This window comes from Vipera ursinii, assembly GCF_947247035.1.
Source record: "Vipera ursinii genome assembly, chromosome: 1".
NCBI classification, from domain to species: domain Eukaryota; kingdom Metazoa; phylum Chordata; class Lepidosauria; order Squamata; family Viperidae; genus Vipera; species Vipera ursinii.
The window spans coordinates 74,673,467-74,691,299 of NC_139512.1; the positions used below are offsets into that span (position 1 = coordinate 74,673,467).

The window sequence follows — 17,833 nt, forward strand, 5'->3', positions numbered from 1 at the left end:
TCACAAATCAAAAGCGTAGTCTGTGCTCCTTGCACTATCTGAAACCACAGCTCTAAGGAGGTGTGCACAAGTTGCAGCAGAATTGCTTTCAAAGAGATGATTTGTTCAGGGACGTGAAAAGATCAGGTTCCTCGCTCGCATTTGCCAATATAGCCAATTCTTGTGCAGCTAAGCAGTCGGATGGGCTGGAGCTTTGGAAGAAGCAGGGAGAAGGGACAGTTACTTGCTTGGCTCTGTGAATCACTCTGTACAGACTTTGATGGGAGGCAGTTACTCCCCTGGCTCTTGGCACACATCAAAGCACATCAAGGCAGTTCTTTACAAGGGCTCAAGAGTACAGCACAACACTCGGCACAGGGCAGGAGTGGCAGCAGTTTTCTCAGAGCTGCACAAGAAATAGGGAGTTATATCCTTCTCAAGTTCAGCCTGAAAGGCTGGGCGTAACATGACACTTGTCCATCTTTTGGAGAAGCTTTGAACCCCAGGGCAACTGCCATATTTGCCCAAAGGCTAGGAGGCTTGCATCTGCAAACTACTTTGTCTGCCTAAAGATAGGTCTAGTTGGTTGGGTGGGTCAAGGCTCAGAGAAAATAGCTCGGTTCAAGATAAGCTTTTATGCACTTTGGAAATTCCCTGGAGTGGTAATCTCTTTGTGGCCACATGCCTGCTTTATGCCTGCACCACTCCAAGGGATCCAGAATCCACCAACCAGGGGGGCAGATAAGCAATGGGTTTTGCCAGTAAATGAGTTTGCATCATCCACTGAAGGCTGTTTCACTAGAAAGCCAAAAAATCCCCAGCGATGATTACTTAGCCACAGTAGCTCCCTACTAGTTGTGTGCAGTTTGTGAATTACATTCTCATATTTATTGCAGAGCATTGGTGAGGGACAGTAGTGCTCTAAGGCCCTCTCCATGGACGTTAACAGCTGCTCATGCAGCAAAAACAGCAGTCACCGTTCTATAAAGAAGATAACACAAATATAACAAAAAATTGTTGTTAGTTGCGAAGTCGTGTCCGACCCATCGCGACCCTATGGACAATGTTCCTCCAGGCCTTCCTGTCCTCTACCATCTTCTGGAGTCCATTTAGGCTCACGCCTACCGCTTCAGTGACTCCATCCAGCCACCTCATTCTCTGTCGTCCCCTTCTTCTATTGCCCTCAATCTTTCCCAGCATTAGGCTCTTCTCCAGTGAGTCCTTCCTCCTCATTAGGTGGCCAAAGAATTTGAGTTTTAGCTTCAGGATCTGGCCTTCTAAAGAGTAGTCAGGGTTGATCTCTAGGACTGACCGGTTTGATCGCCTTGCAGTCCAAGGGACTCGCAGGAGTCTTCTCCAGCACCAGAGTTCAAAGGCTTCAATTCTTTGGCGCTCAGCCTTTCTTATGGTCCAACTTTCACTGCCATACATTGCAACATAACAAAAATAGGTGATAGATCTAACGTTCTTTGTGATGTCACAGGAATTTCTTTCAAGATATTGTGCCCCTTTCTATTGTCCTAAAACTGGAAGAATTAAGGTTAATGGCTCTGCATGCTGGATGAACCCAGTCTTCTGATTGCTCATGACAACAAATCGCTGTTCAATTTGACATGTTAACATATCAGGGCCCCTCTTCTGGGACTATGTCAGCTGAAGAATAGAACACAAAATAACAGAAAATATTTTTCTTAAATGTTCTAATTAAAAAAAATCTATTCAAATACCTGAAGCCTCCATTTAAATTAGGTGCATATATGTTTGATCTCCTTATTCCAAACATGACGGCATCCTGCCACATTGTTAGATTATGAGCTATTTTGGCAAGGTGCCAACAATTCAAAGTATACTGTATCATATGTTTAAATACATTAAAGAGATCCTTCGTAATTGTTGCCTTCATTTTTAAATATTTATCGCTTTTATGTTTTTGCTTATGACTATACTTGTAAGCCACCACGAAATTATTTTTAGGTTTAAAAAAAGGCTAAAAGGTGTATAATAAATACAGACAGTTCTCATTTAGCAACTGTCTGCAAATATAATAGTAATAAAACAATCATTTTATTTATTTATTTGTTTGTTTGTTTTTATATACCGCCCTTCTCCCGAGGGACTCGGGGCGGTGTACAGAGGAAGGTAGGTATACAATTAAACAATAGTAAAAACAAATGAAACCCCAAGAGCTATCAGGCCAGGCCGGACTGCTGGAACAAGTAAGTTTTTAAGTCGCGCCGGAAGCTGCGAAGGTCGGGGGCCATCCGGATTTCGGTAGGCAGGCAGTTCCAGAGGGTTGGCGCACCCACTGAGAATGCCCTCCCCCTGGGGGCCACCAGCCGGCATTCTTTGACCGGTGGCACCCTGAGGAGACCCTCTCTGTGGGAGCGCACAGGACGGAGGGGTGTTGACGTTGGCAGAAGGTGCTCCCGTAGGTAATCCGGACCCATGCCATGTAGGGCTTTGTATGTCATCATTAGTACCTTGAATTTCACTCGGAAGGCAACCGGAAGCCAGTGCAGCTCACGGAGGAGAGGCGTGATATGGGAGTATCGGGAGGCCCCCAAAAGTGTTCGTGCAGCTGCACTCTGCACCAGTTGAAGCTTCCGAGTGGCTCTCAAGGGCAGCCCCATGTAGAGAGCGTTACAGTAGTCAAGGCGAGAGGTCACAAGTGCATGGGTGACTGTACGTAAGGCATCCAGGTCCAGATAAGGTCGTAGTTGGCGCACCAGTCGAACCCGAGTGAAGGCCCCCCTGGTCACAGCTCCTATGTGCTCTTCCAAGGATAGCTGTGAGTTTAGGAGGACACCCAGGTTGCGGGCCCTATCAACAGGGGGTAATAACTCACCCCCGATGTTAAGGGTTGGAATGCTCTGAGTATCCTGGCATGCCGGTATGTGCAGCCGTTCAGTCTTGTCCGGGTTGAGTTGAAGCCTGTTTCTCCCCATCCATTCCCGAACCGCTTCCAGGCACCGGGACATCACGTCGAGGGCATCACTGATGTTGTTTGGGGTTGAGATGAAAAGCTGGGTGTCATCAGCATACTGATGGTACCCTACTCCAAAACCACGAATGATCTCACCTAGCAGTTTCATGTAGATGTTGAACAGGAGAGGCGAGAGAACTGACCCCTGAGGGACTCCACAAACGAGAGGCCTCGGGGTCGACCTCTGTCCTCCTGCCAACACCGACTGCGAGCGTCCCAGGAGATAGGAGGAGAACCACTGAAGAACTGTGCCTCCCACTCCTAATCCCCTGAGGCGCCGCAGCAAGATACCATGGTCGATGGTATCGAAAGCCGCCGAAAGGTCTAATAAGACTAGGACAGAGGAATGGCCCCTGTCCCGGGCCCTCCAGAGATCATTCATCAGAGCGACCAATGCCGTCTCCGTGCTGTAGCCCGGCCTGAAGCCCGATTGGCACGGGCTTCCTGACCAATGTGCGCATTTACAACAAAAGCCTTCACTGTGAAACTGATTACGGCCTTGTCAGTTTCAGGCAGCAGCTGCTAACCAGGGGAAGGGTCCTAATCAACAAATTAAGACTACAGAGCCGAGCTTGTTAATTTGCAGTTAGCACTTTTTAGAGATACTTTTTAGAGTCAGCCTGCAGAGAAAAGCAGCTCAGTAACGTGTCTATGAAGATTCTCAGCCATCCGGGTTACGGTTGTCTCAAAGATGCTTTTTCAAAAGGCAAATGGACCTTGTTTTGCTTGAAGTTGTTTCGCTTCTCATCCAAGAAAAAGGCATGGGAAAAATAATAGTTCAAATACGTAGCACTACATGGGAAAACTTTATTTGAATGAAACAGCAGCGGCTAGAGATCTTTGCACCATCTCTCTTGCTCAGTCACATGTTCACTTAGCTACCGTTTCACTTAATAGTTATAGTTATAGTTTATTTGATTTATATACCGCCCTTCTCCTTGGTGGGACTCAGGGCGGTTCACAGGGCATACATAAGAAACACTATACAAAAATTAAAAAGAATTAAATCCATGCCCAATTAAAAACAGAAGTACAGATTAAAAACAATTAAAAGCCCATAATCCCCCATCAGGCCAGACCAGCTAATTCGAACAGATGGGTCTTCAGGCCCCGACGGAAAGTTCGAAGGTCTGGTGCCATCCGGAGCTCCACCGGCAATTGATTCCATAAAGCCGGAGCCCCCACAGAGAAGGCCCTCCCCCTGGGGGCCACCAGTCGACATTCCCTGACTGGCGGCACCCTGAGGAGGCCCTCTCTGTGGGAACGCACAGGGCGGAGGGGAGTCGATGCCGGCAGCAGGTGGTCCCTGAGGTAACCCGGACCCATGCCATGTAGGGCCTTAAAGATCGTAACCAACACCTTGAACCTCACCCGAAAGACAACTGGTAACCAATGCAGCTCGCGGAGCAAAGGTGTAACATGGGAGTACCGGGAAACTCCCAAGACAACTCTCGCGGCCGCATTCTGTACCAGTTGGAGCCTCCGAGTGGTCTTCAAGGGAAGCCCCATGTAGAGAGCATTACAGTAGTCAAGGCGAGAGGTCACGAGCGCATGAGTGACTGTACACAGGGCATCCCGGTTCAGATAGGGCCGCAACTGGCGCACCAGGCGAACCTGGGCGAAAGCCCCCCTAGTCACGGCCACTATATGCTCTTCCAAAGTAAGCCGTGAATCTAGAAGGACTCCCAAGTTGCGAGCCCTATCCACGGGGGGTAAGAGCTCACTGGGCCATCAGAACTAATTGCAGTCAGTAAATGAGGACTATCTGTAAATGGTTTGTGAATGGGATTCCCGTGGATTGTTTCCATTTTATTGTGTGGCGTTCACTGGGAATTTTGTCTGTAGCAGTCTGTCCCAATTGACTGCGTATGTGCCATCGGGCTGTAGTAATAACCAAATACATAGATGTCTCCCTCAACCTGGTCCTTCAGGTCTTCCAATGATGCATCTTTCGCCACTGCAACTGAGTCCATCCACCTTGCTGTTGGCCATCCTCTTCTCTTTCCTTCCACGTTTCCCAGCATTCATTCACAACACAAGACATTCCTTTAAGTCAGGGGCGTCAAACTCACAATGTCACGTGACGTGTCGTGATGTATCGCAACTTTTCCCCCATTGCTGGAGCTGGGGTGGGCGTGGTTTTGGCACGACGCATCCGGCCCATGGGCCGGCAGTTTGACACCCCTGCTTTAAGTTCACTCTTCCAATTAATTCCTTTCCTTTACAACTGTCTTCTCTGTTTAAATTCTTACAACATTTAGTAATGGACTCCACCCTGGGAATGTTTCTACACACTCACAGGGAAAAACATGACCACCTGCAACTTCCCCCTCCCCTATTTCCCTTTTATTGCTGAAGGCCACCATTCCAAGATAGAAAGCAAATAACTGCTATGTGGAATGTGGAACCTGTCTTAGTGGAAGGCGTAGGGAGAAAGGTCAGGAAGGAAGGAAGAAAGAGTCTGAAGGCCATAAATCTTTTAGGACAAAGTAGACTGCCAAGCCATATTGGAAAATGAAAGGGTCCAACTGTCAGAAACACTAAAGTAAGCTTCCCTTTGCTGTACAATAACACAGATTTCTAGGGAAAGGTCATGAACAGGAAGCTGGCCCTGTCATGTGCGAGGAAAACAAGAATTGCTAATGTCAACAATTCTTACATTTATGCTATATAAATGGAGGCAGCCACATCTACTTAATTAACACAAAAATAATAGAAATCACTAGAGTTGGCATAAATTTGATATCTCAGTCTGAAAGTCAGTACTGGGGAAGAATCTCTCTTTCCAGTTTGTTTTGAAAGAAAAGCGAATCCTTAAATCCAGTTTGATATCCCATTTTGAACCATGATCTTTAGCATATAGAATATCTTGTCATTGTGTATCTCACAACGAAATTAAGGGCTGTCCAGAATATGTGTATATAATCCAGAATATTTTGTCAAGTTACGCAAAAACAATGAGGATGATTTCTGAGGGGCAGTGTTTCTATTATTTAAATTTAAATTTTAATGTTATCTTAATTTTGCGGGCTTGTATTAATTTAATTGTATTTTATTCTCTCTTTTTGTATTGTTTTTAACTTGCCCTGTGAACCGCCCTGAGTCCTTTGGGAATAGGGCGGTATATAAATTTAATAAATAAATAAATAAATAAATAAATAAAATACAGAACCTAAGCCATCTAGTGATGAAGAAAATACTGTGTTTGTAAGAAAACCTAGAACTCATCTCTGTGGGGAAAAAAGGATTTGCCTCTTAAGTCAGGATGTAACATATGCCTTGTGGAAACTATTTACTTATTATTTGTGGCTGTTATATCACATTATAATTAACTCAAGGTGGTGAGCATACATAATACTCCTTCCTTCCTTCCTTCCTTCCTTCCTATTTTCCCCACAATGACAACCCTGTGAGGTAGGCTGGGCTGAGAGAGAGTAACTGGTCCAAAGTTACCCAAATAGCTTTCATGGCTACGGTGGGACTAGAACTCATAATCTCCTGGCTTCTAGGCCAGCAACCTTCCCTGCTCTACTAAACTGACTATCAAACTATTCAAATATATTTGTGCCTTCTCATCAACAATCCTTAAATTGGGTTCACATGCTGCAGTGATAGTTTCCTTCATTCTGTTAATTGAAGCTACAGTTTGCTAGACTCACATTATATGATTTAGAAATCTTGTATGATTTCAGTCACTTTAAAATGAACTTCAGACAAGTACTCACTTAGTGACCACAGTTGGGATTGTCTACTCCGTCACTAACCAACAAAGTTGCTAAGTGGAAAATCATGGGACCATCATGGACTTACGATGCCACTTCCTATTTGGTTGTTAAGCACCGCAGTCATTAAGAAAACATCACACGACTGCAACATTTTTACTTCCATGCCCTCCATTAACTCTATCCAAGTGTTTGGGAAGCAGGTGAATGGTGATTATGTGATCCCAGGACTCTGCGACAGCAATAAATGGAAGGATTAGTCACAAAGCTGGTTTTCACACTGTTGTAGTATGGAACAATTGTTAAATGAGGCTGTTGGTAAGCAAAGGCTGTTACCTATATTTTATGAAATATTGTTACCCATTTGATAATATATAAAGCAAACTTTATTAAATATATCTTTTATTTTAGGGTTCTGTGAGTGCCATTTTGCAGATGGCATTTTTGGATGTTGTGTTACAGATTTAATGGTTAAGCTATAAACCATAAGCCATGATTGTATAACCTAAAATGGCTAAGTTCATCCAATATAATTTTCATATATATACTTTAAAACTAACAAACCACTAATCTGGCTTACTGATTGTATGTGGACTCAACCTAAATAGATCAAAAACTGATCCTGAATATAGCTGAAAACAAATGTCAATAGGAAAACATGACATGCAAATCTGGCCAGGAAAAATCTCTCTAAGGCACAACTATTAAGAGAGATTGGTTATTGCTAGATCTTTAAGAAGTAGGGTTTTAAAATCCAAACATCATCATGAATTCATGCAGTAGAAAACTTGTATTTTTATAACAGTCTTACACTATAATTCACATTGGTGGAAATCCCATATTGGTGTGCTCATCCTTCGCATTAGAAGAATTAGGATAAAGATTTTTAGCTTTGATCTGTCTTGACAGTTTGTTTGCTTGGAATTGGAGAAAAGAGCTGCCACCTACTGGGCAGGGTCAATTATTTCAACAGACTGATTTTGTTTATCAATACATTTCTGATTGGGTGTTGTCCCTTGTTAGAGAGGCTGGAAAGTTGGTGGCACCTGGCTAGCCTTGCCTAGGCTTGGAAGTTCAACAGGAGTCAGGCCTTGTTAGTACTTGCCTGAGAAGTCATCAGGAAATTTTAGGACAACAGACTAGACCGGAAAGTAGAACAACATCCCAGAAGATGGCCAGGGTGAATCAATTCTGCCCTGTGGCAGGGAAATAGATGTTTTATAAAGTCACCAGAAATATTTTACACGACAATTTCATTGGCAAATACAAGATGAATTGGAATCATTTTTAAATGTCTACCTCTTTCTTCACGGATTATGCAAGGGAACACCCTACTTATTCACTGCATCCTTGAATTGATACAAAGCATAGGCTTACAGTACTGTATATAACCGTCTGGACTGGAGCACAAGCTTTCCCTAGAAGTTCAATTCAGGTCTTACTATGAAAGTGGTGGTCTGGCCAAGTTACAAACTGCTGATTTCAGATACCAACTATAGGGAATTGAGAAAGCATCAGTGCTCTGAACAAGTATGTGTAATATTCCTATTATGGCAAAATCAGACATAATGGGCTCACATTTTTTAAAATCCGTATCAGCATGCATCAAAACATCCGTGCAATGTTATATAGTGACAGGAACTATGAGAATTTTGGCTGTGGTCTCTACAGAAGCCAGGCAGAGGCTGGCCACTTCCTTGTATAGAAAGACATGAACCAATCTGATACTATGAACCTCGTAACACTGATGCTTACCATGTCACCTTTCTGGATGTAAAATGTAAATTTATATACATGTTTCCACTCAAGATTGTCAATGAAGAATTCAAAAACCACAAATATTATGAAATTAGGAGGCAAAATATCCTGCTACTAAATACTTTAAAAGAGTTATTTGGCCACCTGGCTAACCGATTTACCATTTGCAATTTGTAAGTGATCTTCAAATACAGCCCCACAGACAGTGAATTACAGTAGTCTTAGTTAGGTGCTAATCAGAACATGAATACTACTTGTAGGAGTCACTCTTTTTTCCCTTTTTCTCCCCTCCCAGAGCAGATTTCTGTCTTCCTGAGCTGTTTTTCTCCAAGGCACAAGGGATCACTAAAAGTGCTAAGGCACGGGTGTCAGACTCAATTGCGTCATGTGATGTATCGTGACTTTTTTTTTTGCCTTTGTGATGCTGGGGTGTGCATGGCCTGTGTTCGACACATCCGGTCTGCAGGCCGCCACTTTGACACCCCTAGACAGAAGTTAACAGCTTGCTCAGCTCTATGATCTTAATTGATTAGAATTTTGGGCCAGTTGGGAAATGATCCCTTAAATTGACAAGACCCTAATTAATTTCACAGTAAAGGCTTTGAGTCCTAAGTGGCTGGCAGCTTACTCAACAGCACAGTGTTTGGAATGTTTGTTTATTATCTTGAAATCCCTTCTCTCCAATGAATGTAAATAAACATTATTTTTCTTTCTAATTATCCCAGAGTCAGGATGAGCATACCAAAGGGCAGGGGAATGGGGAAAAAAGAAGACTGTAAGATTTGCTGTCTTACTCGGCTTCCCTGTGTGTTGAGTTCCAAAAATCTTCCCTGACATTTCAGCTCACTTGGCTGTTTGAGGCAGTATCCTTCTGATGCTGTAAAGCAAAGGAAAGCTGAAATAAAATTATAAGCACAATTGTGGTTGTGTTTGATTTTTACTTAGCCACAGCTTTATTTAACAACCGATTCCAATTGCGGTCACTAAACAAGATCCACCTGTATTACACATAACACATGCAGAGCAATATGTCAGAGAGAAGACAATTGTTTTGCCCAATCTATCGGTTGTGCAGTTGGAAAGTTGTTTCATAGGAAAATATCAAACACTGTAGCTTTCTAATGAAACTAGTTTAGTTTTCTAATGACACCCATTGCAGAAGGATAAAGACAGGAGTGTACCAATAATGAAAAAAGAGGAGACAGCCACCATAGGACAATCGGGAGATATTTAATGGACATGCAATTGGGCTGAAGTCAGCATAAAATCCCACAAAAGACACCATCCTGGAAAGACCTTTCCAGCCTTAAGAGCCTCACAATTGCTTGGCATTCACATTTTTGCATAGAGCCCCAACAGAAACTGTAGTGTACTAGGTTCTTGAATGAAGAGACGAGGTGAGTGAGTTCAGGCAGAAACATGCTTTTATTGAAGAACAGGAACTGAACTGGGGAACAGGGCTGCAAATGCAGCTATTTATACCCTGGCCTCTAGGTGGCGGTCAATAGGTTTAAAGCAGGGGTAGGCAACTTCACCTCTTTTATGACTCATGGACTTCAATTCCCAGAATTCCTGAGTCAGCATAGCTGAGTTGAAGTCCATGAGTTATAAAAGAGCCGAGGTTGCCTACCCCTGGTTTAAGGCAACCTATTGCCGCCCTAGAGGCAATCAATAGCAGCCCTGGAGATGGGCTGTCTGAGGAGCTGGGGGCCATTAGCTTCTTGCTTAAGCAACCTTCTAGCGTTCAAAACCCACCTGGTACACTCAGTAAAACAAGGCCCAATACATTACAGAAACCGCAGCAGAGAAGCAATACAGAAGGAAGAATTACTGCTACTACGCTGTCTCTTTCTCTGTTCTGGTTCCTAAGCCAGCTGTCACTTCAGCCTCAGCAGCAGTACTACTATCCCTACCATTATCTTCTCCTGAGCTGGAGAAAGGATACTTTGTGGGGACAGAAGAGGTAAATGGGGACCCTTGCAAGGTGCAGTGTCAGTAGCACCAGGAAAAAGCAGCCATGTGACCTTTCTCTGGTAGTTTTCAAGTTTGTATCCTGGAGAAGGGGTCTCGCTACTGAGGGAGGAGGACATTTGAAAGGTTTGATCTGGGGATTACCAGGCTCTACTTATGCCCTTAGGACGTGCTTATTTTGTAACAGACACTCCCAGGACGCACCCTGATTATCTCCAGTTAAAAGGATGTCAATTGCAGGAAAGAAACAGAGCATGCAGAAACTTGCTTTCCATGGAAATATAACAAAACTCCCTACCCAGTGAACTGATTCACTTAAAGTTGCTTCACAAGTTCATATTGTGAATAGTCTCCATTATCAAAAAACTACAGTGATCAAGAGCCCATTAACTTCTGCAGTTCTGAGTAGGAGGTTGGTACTTAGGTCTGTTTTGTAATTGCTCCAACGAATACCTTGAACGAGGTAGTTCTCGTCTCAGAAATCCCCTAAGAAAATTAATTAAAATATTAGGTTTAGGTAATAATATATATTATTATATAATAGACTGAGACTGACATGCAATATTCACAGTACAGGGCCACCCCTGACCTGTAAGACACCTGTGTCATTGCACAGAAAGCAGCTTGGCACAGCTCACATTTGTGAGGCTGAGCTTCCTGGCACTACAGCAATATGTGAACTGGAGGCAGGGATAGTTTCAGATTGTGCAAGGCATATGGTTTCTCTGAATTAACATACACCCCTTGTTCCAGAAGAAGTTAAGTCTAATGTAAATGAGCACACATGGTTAGTGTGAAAAATTTAAGAATTTTTAAAATGTAATTTGGCACCCTCTGTGTCATGGAACCTTTCTGCATTGCATAACTTGCAAATTCTGTGTTGCGGCAGCCCTGAATTAGCATACTGAAGGGTCCTTTCTCCCCATTGTACTAACAACCATAGATTGTTAACAACCTCCTCTTTGGCTGCTGTGTTTTGATTTTTGTACTCATGATGGATTTTAAGATTGTTTGCTGCCCAGGGTCGCTTGCGAGACAGGCAGCCACACAAATTGAAATAATAAATTATAACTTAAAGCAGGGGTCTTCAAACGTGGCCCTTTTATGACTTCTGAACTTCAACTCCCAGAATTCCTCAGCCAGGCACACTGGCTGAGGAATTCTGGAAGTCCACAAGTCATAAAAGGGCCAACTTTGAAGACCCCTGACTTAAAAGGAAAACAAAGATGGGATCACTCCAGCCTTCAATCTTTTCTGTTTCTCCCGTCAATCTCAAACTCCTCTTGACTTAAGTCAGGGGTCTTCAAACTTGGCCCTTTTATGACTTGTGGACTTCAACTCCCAGAATTCCTCATGCTGGCTGAGGAATTCTGGGAGTTGAAGTCCACAAGTCATAAAAGGGCCAAGTTTGAAGACCCCTGACTTAAGTGCTGAGAGCACAGGCAGGCGCCAGACAGCAGGGGATCCACAATTTCTCGGAGCCTGGTTCAACCCCATTCACAGCCAACATCCATTTCTTCCTCAGCTCTCAGCTTTGGGAAAGCCGACAGAAGGAAAGAAATTCAATCCCTGCACAGGACCTGTCACAAGGCCCCACCCCCTCTGATTAGGCCCCGCCCTCAGCACGCGGGACCCACCCACCCACCCCTTTTGAGTGGTCGAAGGCTTGGAGGGCAAGACAAGGCCGCGGTAGTTCTTCAGACCTGTGGAAAAATAAACCGTTTCCACGGTTCAGTCGAGCGTCCCAATTGGGGCACTTGGTGGCAGAACAGGCTTTGGGCCTGGTCCTCTCTGTTCCCCAGTAACTTGGCAGGTAGTCATCCTGGTTCTCGCCAAATACTTTGCCCCGAGCGTCGATGGCGCTCCGCGCTCCGAACTGAGCCTGAGAGGGACCCATCCGTAGAAGCCCGCCCCCTCACGCGGATTGGCCCACGTTGTGAGCGGCTGCCGAGCACTGCGAATGCTGGGAGAAAGAAAACATGGCGGCGGGGCCCAGCCGGACGGAAATTCAGACCCTTTTCAAGCGTCTGCGAGCTGCGCCAGCCAATAAGGTAACGACGTTTAAAGCGTGTGGGCTGACTGCTCGATGGGGGTTGTCCGGTTCACGAGACGTTTCAGAGCGGAATTGACCCGTCTCTCTCTCTCTCTCTCTCTCCCCGCCCGGCCGTCCTGGCCGGTAACCGCTTGACTCCGCACCCGATTGTAGCAGGCTCGAAGGAAATGAGCCTTCGAGTCGAGTGGTTGTCGCGTAGCGGTCCGGCATCTTAGTAGCAGCCGCTAATCGGGAGCGAGTGGTTGCCTAGGTGACGGCTTCGGTTTAAGAGACCACGAGCCGGCTTCTCCCTTTCTGAGAGATCCGTTAATTTTCAACTTAAACCTTTTTTTTGTCGTTGGTGTTTCTTGTAGTCCTGTTTTGACTGCGGGGCAAAGAACCCGAGCTGGGCCAGTATCACCTATGGGGTGTTTCTTTGTATCGACTGTTCCGGAATCCACCGCTCGCTGGGCGTTCATGTCAGCTTCATTCGGTAAGTCGTGCTTGGATGTCGGCTAAAGCCAGTGGGCTAAGGCCTCCTTAAGTAACACCAGCTGCCTGCAATTAGTGCAGGTTCGCGTCCCACCAGGCTCAAGGTTGACTCAGCCTTCCATCCTTCTGAGGTAGGTAAAAGTACATGTTGTACTTTGACAATAAAGGTTTATTATTATTATTAAATGAGGACCCAGATTGTTGGGGACAATAAGCTGACTTTGTAATAATGCCGCTTGGGGGGGGGGCGAAAGCCCTAATAAGCAGGCATATACATAGAATGAAGGCTGCTGCTAAGCACTTTGGTTTGTGCTTAAATTGTAAGCCGCCCTGAGTCTTCGGAGAAGGGCGGGATATAAATGGAATTAAAATAAATAAAAAAATAAAAATAGTATCCAGAGCTGCTTAGATGAATTAACACTCCACATCGTTTGCCTGATTACATAAGTAAGAATGTTTTTGTATCGAGCCGATCTAGCTTAATTACCTGCAAGTAAGAGGACAGTTGAGCTTTATTTTCTGTATACCTGCAGAATCCTTTACATATTTTAGAACAGAATAGAATAGAATAACGGTTGGAAGGGACCTTGGAGGTCTTCCATTCCAACCCCCTGCCTAGGCGATTGTTTCGGTTGAATTAATAATTTAGGTTTGACAGATGATCAAGGACAGCTAACTTGGTACTATCTTATTCCCCCAATCCTGGTCTCTGTCATATCAAATAACTGTATCAGTGTATACATTCTTGAGTAGATTAGCATAATGGTTTTTAAACTCCCTATTGTTTTCTATCCTGCAATTTTGTTGTCTTAAACATGTACCAGGTGGCACAATTCTGGTCCTTAATATTGTATCTTTGAGGTCCAGTTTGGTGTCGGGTTAAGGCATCAGGCTGGAAGCTTTGAGTTCTACTCCTGCCTGAGGCTCAAAACCAGCTGGGTGACCTTGAACCAGTCACTGTTTCTCAGTCCTAGAAATAATGAGACAAACTATCCTGAAATCTTGCTTAGAAAACTTGCAGGGGTTTGTCCAGGCAGTTGCTAGAAGTCAACACTTTACTCAAAGCTAGAAAAATTTTTTCCCCAAGCTCTGAATAATTGACATTAGAAAATGTCAGAGTCATCATTTCTTTTACTGTACATCTTTCCTCTACCTCACTGAGTAAAGCTTTGCATGTTTTTAGACAGCCTGGTTTATTTGTCTTCAGATTCTTTTCAGTGATAATTCTCTTTCTGAATTCTATGGACTTATTTGGAGGCTTTGACTTTGTATGACAATGCAGGCCATATACTTGTTGTGTTGTGTTGCCTACTTATGTACAACAACTGATTAGCAAACTATAGATGCTTTGTCCTTGATTTGTTTCATGATGTATATAAAAGAGTTCTGATTTGTTTGAATAAAATGGCTTTGCCTTTCCCCACTGAAGTTGTCTGCATTTTGTTAGTTGCACCTCTTTGCATTTATAAAGTACTGTGTTTCAATAAGGATTACATGATGTGCAAATGCATTCATTAAGTTTTTAACGTTATTTTTAATATTTATTAAAAATTCTAATATGCATTGTCCTACATACAAACAGTTCTTCCACAAATTCTTCCACATTCTTTCTCTGTGTCTTTGCTTCTAACAGCATAGGCAATGATTATAAAACATTTTCATTCTTAACAATTCCCTAACTATTTAACATGTGTAAGTAGTTGTTTTGTAATAGTTAACAAATAATGGACATCTGTGAAAAGTGAATTAGTTATTAAATATGCATTTTGCTTTTTTCCTCTTCGTTATTACAACATCTCATTTCAATATATTTGTGAAGTCTGAAAAATTAGAGACCTGCTCACAGGAGATTGTTAAGAGAGTGTTAAAAAGAGTGTTAAATTATTTACCGGTATATTGCAGTATTACTTTATGGTGCAGGTATAAAGAGTCACTGGTTCTACCAGTGCATTGAATTAGCAGTCCTATCCAGTATAATCAGGAATGTTGCAGGTTGTAATTCAGAACCATCATCAGTCACAAATTCACTGCCCTGTTTATATTGTTTTGGGTTTGAAATGTTATGAAATGAGTTTGCTGATGGGCACACAATACCTCTGCTTTAGGAGCTCTCCATAGACTTTCTGTTAAGTTCTTCATGCAATCTAAACAGCTGGTTTTAGCCTATAAATATCTTTATTGGCACCAGGTTACCCTTAAGACTTCATCTTTTCATTGACCAATCCAATAGTGTCAGGAGAAGCATGTATTGCTTGTATACTATTTTGAGGAGGTCAAGGTGTATGTATGTGTGAACATGGAAGCATTTTTTTTTTCTGCGACAGGGATTGCCCCTTGGAATGGTCTCCCATTGAGGAGTTGTTTGTGCCCAACATTTACCTCCTGGAAAAAAAGAGAGCGCTTTGGGGGCACAATACCAGGTTGTTGGAGGTTTTGTTTTTTGTTTTTGTGTTTTCTGATAGATCTTTTGGATTCTTATATCTTTTGGTATTGCAAACTGCCAAAAACCTGTTTATGATTGTGAAGGCATATAAATCTGATGAATAAATCATGAAGTAATAATTATTCCCAGTTTTGTTAGAGAAACATTGGAATAATTCTGCATTGGAGAAATATCATGACTATCCAGGGCATTCTCTAAATCAAGTGCCCTGGATAGTCAAACTGGTAGTGCCAGCAGTTCTGGAGGACATAATTTGGGGAAAGTTGCTATAACAAGGTGATCTTTTGTGTTCCTGCAAATAGATTAAAACCTTGGCATGTGCTAGCTTTTTCCTATCTGTTGTGTGTAAGTATTGTCCTAAGAGAAGTGAAAGTACTGTTTTTATATTGTGACAGAGGGGTATTTTGGCTTTTGGAAATCATTGATACCTGTATGGTGAATTTGTGTACAATATATATTGCCAATCTTGTCCTCTTCTAGGTCTACAGAGCTTGACTCCAACTGGAGCTGGTTTCAGTTGAGGTGTATGCAAGTGGGGAGCAATGCCAATGCGGTAAGTACCAGCTGAAATGGCATTCTCTGATTTAGATGGGCATTGGATTTTTTTAAATTCCTTTTTTTGGGAGAATGCTGTGATTGGGTACCTGGTAAATAACATGGTGAATAGTTATTAACAAGCTATTTTTTAAAAAAAATCATGGTATTTCCCCCCAATATTCAATATTTTTCAATATTTCAATATTTCTAATACCACTGAAAAAGGGACGCGGTGGCTCAGTGGGTTAGGACGCTGAGCTTGTCGATCAGAAGGTCGGCAGTTTGGCGGGTCGAATCCCGAGTGCCGTGTAGCAGTGAGCGCCTGTTACTCGTCCCAGCTTCTGCTAACCTAGCAGTTCGAAAGCATGTAAAAATGCAAGTAGAAAAATAGGGACCACTACGGTGGGAATGTAACAGCGTTCCATGCGCCTTTGGCATCTATTCATGCCGGCCACATGACCACGGAGACGTCCTCGGACAAGCGCTGGCTCTTTGGCTTCGAAACGGAGATGAGCACCGGCCCCTAGAGTCGGAACCGACTAGCACGCAGGTGCGGGGTAACCTTTACCTTTACCTTTAATACTACTGAAGCTCAGTCGCTACATATCTACGGTATATCTGGAAATATCTAGTTTTCAGTTTGTTCTTTTTGATCCTAAAAAACAACTGTATTTTCTCTGTTTTCAGACAGCTTTTTTCTGCCAGCATGGCTGTACCACCTCAGATGCCCCTGCCAAGTATAATAGCCGTGTTGCTCACATGTACCGACAGAAGATACAGCAGCTGGCAAGTGCTGCCATGGCCAAATATGGAAATGATGTAAGGACTAACATGTCTGTGCACTGTTGGGGGCAGTGGGAAATTATAAGACTTGCTATAAAAATCCATAGATGATCCTCTCCTTTTTTTAGCTCCTGATTGATGGCTTAAGTGGGATTCCTGGCCACTCTCTGGAAAGGAGCGATGCTGATTTCTTCTTGGAGCACACACAGGTGAGTTGAGACAACCTGAATTGCTCTTTTCAATTGGAAATCTTCCTTGGAGGTTTGTCTGATGAGTTTTCCTTAATACAGATAATCCTTGGTTAGCGACCACTCATTCAACAGCCATTTGAAGTTATGACAGCGCTGAACAAGTTGACTTACCGCCAGTCCTTGAAGTTGTGGCTGATACAGTCATGTTACGTGTTCACTAAATTTCAACCTTTACTGCCAGTTTCTGACAGACAAAAGTTAATGGAGAAACTGTTGTGATCATGTGATGTCATGCGTAACAACCACACAGGATTTGCTTAACAACTGCAACTAGTTCTGGCATTGTGATATGATATGGTCATATGGTATTTTTACTGTATGATCACATCACTTAGTGAATGGGTTCCTGTGCCTAGTTAGAGTTGTTTACCAAGACTTCCTATAGTGTACCTTTTAAATGAGTATTAGTTTATGGTAAACCATTTGAATTGACAACCTGGTCAGAAATTGCCATTTTCATTTTTTTTCCATTGCAATTCTGAGCTTGTTATCATATATATCAAGCTGATTTGTAATGAATTGGGATCATGCTATATGCAATAGTATTGGACACAGTTGATCTACAAAGCTTTCCCCAGCCTGGTGGCTTCCAGATCTTGAAATTGTCAGAAATCCTGTGAGTTGCGGTCCCAACAAATCTGTCAGGTAACAGATTGCTCTCATTAAAGGAGCTGGGGTTTTACACTATTATAGGTGTGAAGCCTGTATTTTTTCCACTGAAATGCAAACCACTTGGATAACCCTTCTTCATAAAAGTTCTTTTGTATTCTTTGTTCAAGCCCAACATAATGCCATTAGACTATCTAGATACATTGTGTCTTTCCCTTCTTGTGAATTTCTTAGAAGTGACTGGCTGGCTAGTATCAGAAATGAAGTAATCCT

The 17,833-nt window shown here is 43.1% G+C and overlaps 1 protein-coding gene and 1 pseudogene across 2 annotated transcripts in view; one reads left to right on the plus strand and one right to left on the minus strand.

The window, feature by feature from the left end:
- On the minus strand, positions 1-12,310 carry LOC310636534 (annotated as a pseudogene). Its single transcript has 4 exons — positions 12,055-12,310; positions 11,837-11,940; positions 9,237-9,319; positions 1-928 (listed from the first exon to the last, which is right to left on the minus strand). The product of its transcript is annotated as an uncharacterized misc_RNA (transcript).
- ARFGAP2 (ARF GTPase activating protein 2) overlaps positions 12,253-17,833 on the plus strand; it is a 17,650-nt gene continuing 12,069 nt past the window's right edge. Inside the window, exons 1-5 of the mRNA XM_083348790.1 lie at positions 12,253-12,464; positions 12,820-12,938; positions 15,861-15,933; positions 16,605-16,736; positions 16,829-16,909. Coding sequence (XP_083204916.1) covers positions 12,393-12,464; positions 12,820-12,938; positions 15,861-15,933; positions 16,605-16,736; positions 16,829-16,909 — 477 coding nt within the window. The 5' untranslated portion in view covers positions 12,253-12,392. The remainder of the gene's footprint in view (positions 12,465-12,819; positions 12,939-15,860; positions 15,934-16,604; positions 16,737-16,828; positions 16,910-17,833) is intronic.